General features: G+C 47.6%; 1 protein-coding gene across 1 annotated transcript in view; it reads right to left on the minus strand.

The window, feature by feature from the left end:
• LOC143188650 (uncharacterized) overlaps positions 1–3,191 on the minus strand; it is a 73,069-nt gene extending 69,878 nt beyond the window's left edge. The window contains exons 1-2 of the mRNA XM_076393028.1: positions 2,625–3,191; positions 1,234–1,885 (exon numbers count right to left, since the gene is read on the minus strand). Coding sequence (XP_076249143.1) covers positions 1,234–1,885; positions 2,625–2,649 — 677 coding nt within the window. The 5' untranslated portion in view covers positions 2,650–3,191. The remainder of the gene's footprint in view (positions 1–1,233; positions 1,886–2,624) is intronic.
• Positions 3,192–6,586: the final 3,395 nt, after the last annotated feature.

Genomic DNA, 6,586 nt, shown 5'->3' on the forward strand with positions numbered 1-6,586 from the left:
CGATGATCTGAATTCGATAAAATTGGTTTTTATCGAGGATTGCAATTCACAGGGATGAAGAAACTTTAGAAACAAGGCTGTTCCATTATGACAGCAGAGGAACGCGTTAAGCTACGAGATGATCACTCACGGTTACTATTTAAGATCCACTTTTGCTCCGATTTATGACTGAATCAGCGATAACTGACGCATCAACGAGCCTCCGTACCCCGAAACATCTGTAACTTTTATCGCGCTGAAACGCTCAGACAACCACGCCATGTATGTAACCGATTTCGAGAACGAGTTGTCCTCCTACAGGGAAAGCATCAACGTCGAAGCTGGTTATCGAGAGAGCGTTTCTAAAGGGCACAAAGGAGGCCCTACTGATGCTGGATTATCGGCAAGAATGCAGACTAACCGGGTGACGAGTGATAAATAACGGTGGCTACCTGTGGACCGCGTTATCTAGGAATGTTAGTAGCCCAACAACGTTTTCTTATGTTTTACACACTGACGATGACGCGTTTTTCAACTCCGCAACTATACGCGATGAGAGCTCGTTTATCGTGTCGCATTTAAAGGCTTGCATCCTAAAATCGAGGATTCTCTTAATCATCCACGTTTAATAAATAACGAGTCCTGCAGTATGCGTCTTAGGACTCTACAAGTACTTAAAATTGACTGTACAAAGGGACAACTCGAGTGTTATCATTGCTGCGTGCAATGGTCTTCCTTAGGTCAATGATAGGAAACTGTACTTATCGCGCGAATGATCAATTAGCATGCAATAATAGAAAAGAACTCCGTGGTTCGATTTAGCAAACAGGATTTTTCTGATATCAGATTAGTGACTAGTCTAACGTGAAATCGCTACAAGGGACAGGTAGACACCTATTCGATAAATCGAACTCACAGTTAACGCGTCGCCTGCCGATTAAGAAGCTTTGCAACCGGTTCCATCATCCTTCATTCAACACTCCATTAATCAAATCTCAATTAACTCATTCGGCGAGAATAACGAGCCGGACTCGTAGCGCGGTTTAGTATAATTAATTTAATTCAACACGGAACCGGCTTGTTCCTTGCTACAATTTGAATCGATAGATCGATCTAATACATCAAAACTTTGTCTAATTGCCTTATTTATAGGAACAATTACCCGTAAACGTGAACAGCTATGTTCAGTTCCAACAGTCTCTGGACCTTAATCAGCAGTCGACGCGTTTAAAACGCACAAATGTAAAGACTCACCCTTGATCCATCCTGTCGACTGGCCCGCCAGGTCCCATCATCGCTGGATGCCCGGGCCCAATGGGCCCCGTCATCGGGTGGCCGGGTCCAAATGGACTACCGGGTGGCATGCCGTACTGAGGTCCTCCGAACGGCTGCCCGTGGGAAGGGCAATGAGGATTCCCTGCTCCAGGAGGTACGAACAGTGGTCCCGAGGAACCTGGTCGACCGACGAACTGAGGCGGCCCACCCGAGGGCGAACCGAATGGACTTGGCCCTGGTCCATTATACGGGGGCCCAGAACTGTTCGGCGGCGGAGGAAAACCCGAGGAATTCGGCGGTGGCCCCGGGCCAGGCGTCGAGGAACCACTAGGTGCTGGCGAGGCGGTGTACTGAGGGGTCGCGGATCCAGGAGGTGGGCCTTGATAAGGTGGCGCGCCGGCTGGACTACCAGCACCACCGGGAAAGGGACTAGGGCCTTGAAAGGCGGCATTGCTCGGTGGACCACCTGTATTATTGTAGGGACCGGACCCAGGACCGCCACCCTGGCCAACGGAGTTCGGTGTAAACGGCGAGGCCTCCGAGCCGGGCGGGGGGCCCTTCCAAGAGGCTGGTGTTCCCGGATCCTCCAGCGTGGTGGTGGCTGCCAATGGCGTGTTTAGGCGGCTACAGCCTGGAATTCAAGGAATTTTTACTTTATTATGATTGCTGCTTTTAGGGACTTCATGATACTGTTGCTTGATAGTGATAGCAGTAAAGTGGAAATATAAGATAGGCAATGAGAAATGAAATGACTGGCTGTCTCCCTTACTGGATGGCAATGAATGAATCAGCTAATCGATAAGCAATTAATTACATCGCTTGTAGTGTTTAAAATTGATAGTGATTGATTCGATGAATTTTGCACCTTGCGTTTTGTTTTCTATATGCGATTAGCACTTTCCATAGTTCTCTAAAACTGAGATTGATAGTATTCCGCAATATTTACAATATTGTATTGCAAGATTTTAGTACCTTAACTATATTGAATGCTCCATTTATTTTTCTTGCAACTAAAGATCACTTTAACCACACAATTTTTGAAGTGTTATAGATCTCATGAAATATCTTAAACCTTTCATAGCTCTCGTTCAATGTTTTCATAACAAAACATTACGTATAATCTTATTATTAAAGAAGAAACTATATTATTCAGTTAATATCTGAAGAAAATATACTAATAACTATTTTCTCCCAACATTTTACAATGTTCGTTATACCATAATCATGAATTAAATCTATTCATTCAACGTAAACAATGCTTATAGAAGTACTTATACGTCTCACAATGTTTTGCTCAGCGTTAGCACATAACAAACAAAACAATATCCTCCACTAGTGCCCTGAATCAACCAACAAATAACAGAAATCACCATTGTTTGTCCCATTGGCCTTCATTGTCCTGCTATCGCCCAGCTCATTCCATTGCACCAATCACCCACTGTGCTCAAAAGCAGCACACGTAGCAAGAAATGCCAGACTCTTTTTCTCTCCACTTTGCACAGTACCGTAAATGTCGACAAGTAAACCGCGTTTTGTTCTTACTCCTTCGTGCGAGGCAGTTAGGTAAGACTTTGCTCACAAACCCCTTTAAGGTTATGTGCCGGTAACCTAACCTATGACGCCGTTGTGACGCGACACGCGAGCGCCTGCGACGCGTGGGCACTCAACACGCACGGAACACGATTCGCGAACTTGTTCGGCAGTCCATAATCGCAGTCTGATGAAAAAGTCTGTGATCAAACGACAACAATGGGCACCTGTGCGCTCGCGTTGCCGGCATTTTCACCCCGATTTTCTGCCTGTCTCAGGACGTTTCACGGGCCATCCGGTCGAGATCCGGGCGCGCACCCGCAGCAAGGCGCGTGCACAGGTCCGACATCACGCTAATCTTCATTCATCTTGCCGTCACATTGCAACAAATCCGCGATCCTCCAAACACAAATCAGCCCGGTGCAACAGAGAGAGAAGAGGCAAGCGCGAATAAACACCACCAGAGTCAACAGACCATCCTCGAACAGGGACGTAGCGCAGGTGGCGCCACGACGCTCGCGCCCGTATTTACGCTCGTATTCTCTTTCGCGAATAGAACCTACGATCGGGCTGATCGCACGTAAACCCAAAAAACGTGCGTTTTGTTTACCAACCGAACGGTCGTAAGGCTACGCGTACGATAGTATTGATGATTACCGTAAACATTTGGAGCGACGGGGGTGTCCGATTCAGGACGCCACGAAACGTCAAGTTTCAGCTGTCAAAGGACACTTTCGCGTAACAGGGGACGCAGGAAGGCCACGACGCGCCGAAAAAAAATGTCACTAGCCTCTGCCGCCACTTTCACTCGCGATTCGTCACTCACACGTGCACCGCTCGCGACGCTCGCAGGGGTACACGTACGCACGTGCGCTCAGGGCTGTAGCTAGTCGACACACGCACCTCGGGCCTGCTAAACCGCACTAGCTGGCTCCCCTGCGGACCACGTGTTCGCTTACTCTCCTCGGTCCCTGCTGGTTGCCCGCGCTTAGATGTCAACTGGACTTCTTCTTCGGTCGCAGCCAATGATCGTTATTCCACGCGTGGAGACCGAACGACGTTGCCATTTTTAACAAGCCGGCCGCACGAGGCGACGCGGTGGTAACCGATGCACCCTGACACCCCGCCCAAACACACCGAGAGCACGCCACCCCATGAATGTACACGTAGCTCCGTGGCGGTCGCCTCTCTTGCGTCCTTCGTCCCGTGCTCCGACTTGGTGGTCGAAGAAAAAATTCACCCCCAGACGACGCGAAGCGGGTGGGCTCTCCGCTTTCCTTTCGAACCGTTGCCTAAGTAATCTCTGTTCGTATTGATTCCAAGCAGCGCGCTACCCTCGCGTAATTACGCGGCTGATACTCCTTGCGCGTGCACTCGAAACTTTTCAGCGATTTTTCCCTAGACGCCGCGCTCCCTCCTGCGCCAATGCGTCCCGCTTCGTCTACGCGTCATCAACCCCGGCGTGTCGCGTCTACCGCGTAAACCGCGCGATTAATTCGAATCCCTGAGAATTATCGCACGGTCCGGCTCTAATTTCCGATCGATTAATCGAGAGGAAACTTGAGCGTAGCGGTGTCGCCTGTTGCATGCGAGCTACGCCGTGTGCACACGACGAGCAACAACGTAACCACCGTGGATTCGTAAACAATAACGAAAAGAGCGACGTGTCCATGACGCACGCCAGTCGCGAGGAAACAATCGCGCGCACAGTTGCACGACAGTCCACCCACTCACAGCTATTTCTCACACCTCCTTTTACCCTTCGATTTTCGATCGAACCGCTTGTCCCCCCCTTCCCTCGAAATAGAAGAGAAAAGAAAAACCAAAGCTGTTCGAAACGTCGACCCCTTCGCGGACCCAGACCGAAGGGAAACACGGTGTCGGTGAACAGTGGAAAGTCGCGACTTTCTGCATGCAGAAAGTGTAGAAAGCACGGCGGACACACGCGTCACCAAGCGGGGATGTCGAGGAGCGATCGAGCACGAAAGGCAATTACGGAAAACGCACGCGTCACTCGCTGCTCATTCATGGACGACTCGTGGCGGTGGCGAGGTTTGTCGAAGGACCATCGATTTGCTCGGCGTCTGGATGATCGTTTCGCGGAAAAGCGAGGAAAATCGTGGCACCGAGACGATGCAGAAACACGCGAGACGACGCGAGCAGACGTTCCACGTGGAGCGTCGCCCACGGATGCGTACGGCCCTGCGCTGAGAGCTGCACCCCCAACCGCAACGGGACTGCGCCTCACCACAGTTACTCTTTTCTGTCACCGACGCCGCCGACGCCGCACTCGCCTCTTTTACACGACGAAAAAGCGTTCTATGATCCGTACTGGGCCGTGAACCCGGCGTGCCTGATCGCTCGAATTGTAGACGAGACCGTGGCCGATCACACGATCGTCGTGGATCAACTTTAACCCCGCGGCGAGGGGAGTTCTTCGCGCGTGCAATGGCGCGACGGCTGCCACATTTTTTCTCGCTCCTCGTCGGTTTCAAAGTCTCCCTCCCGTCTCTCGCGGGGGACTCAACACTCGCCGGTTGACAGTGTCACCCTAAAAATCAATAAGGGGTTCACCCTCGACCCTGCCCACCCCCTTCCTCCTCCTGCACCTTTCTCCACCTCCTTCTCCTCCACCTACGCCTCTTACTCTCTGCCTCTGCGTTTATCCCAGGAACGTGTAGCGGGGGTCGATGGGTCGACGAGGTTATGGTGGTCAGACGACCGGTCATTCTATTAGGCGGCGATGCGACGCCAGGAGGCCTGCTAACCTTCAAACGCCTTGCGTTCCGTCTTGTTTACGTCTAATAATGAGTAATCGTGGCATTTTAATGTATGAAATTTATCTATTTTTATTTAATTTCTGTATTTTGAATGTATAAAAAACGAAACTTTTTAAAATCGGTATTTTATAATCTAAGGTCATTGAAATTGGGTATCTAAAAAGTTTTAATGTTTTTTTTTGTTATAGAAAATTAATTATGGGTATTTTATTTTGTATGGTTTTTTAATTTTATAATTAGTGTTTATTTTCTAATAGTGAATTACTGAAGATTATTTAGATTCCAGATTGAATTTTTTATATTTTGTTTTCATGAAAAATTGTAACCAAGAAATTTAAAAAATTCTCGATTTGGGTTTCGGAATATAAGTGGGAATAGTTCAATGTTTGTAACTTACATAATCTACTTAATAAATAGTTATTACCATTATAAACTTCGAATGTCGAGTCACTAATGGCGTGACCACTCTTGACACTGTAAAATACTCTACTAAACTAAATTTCCTAATTTTTCTTCACAAAATTTTTAACATTCGAAATTTGAGCTTAAGAATTCCACTAAAAATAATTCTAATATATAAAAATATTCTGCAAATACTGTTTAATTTTTAAGAGGTAAATTTAAAATCACGTAACCCTTCTTCATACCAATCTTATAAACTATAGACTGTATAGTTTCCAGATTGAATTTTCTTAATTTTAGTTTTCGTAAAAAATGATAACAAAAAAGTTCCAAAAATTACCAGAGTTTCACCAAAAATAATTGAATATTTTCTACCATGAATATTAGACACGTTGTAATCATTCAGGCATAACTGAAATGCATTTACGTTACTAGTAGGCAAAGTGCGTTCATTTTTCCATTTTCCTGCTTTAACGTGGCTACGCCTGATGTTGCGGCAAGTACGTACCGCGTCATGCTTCCTTGTTCCTCGGCGCGTCGTCGGAATAGAAAGGTGGCATCAACGGGAAACTGTGCCGACCTACCTCACTGCCACACCGAAGTACCAGAAAATGGAGAAG

Source organism: Calliopsis andreniformis, chromosome 3, assembly GCF_051401765.1.
Source record: "Calliopsis andreniformis isolate RMS-2024a chromosome 3, iyCalAndr_principal, whole genome shotgun sequence".
Classification (NCBI taxonomy): Eukaryota; Metazoa; Arthropoda; class Insecta; order Hymenoptera; family Andrenidae; genus Calliopsis; species Calliopsis andreniformis.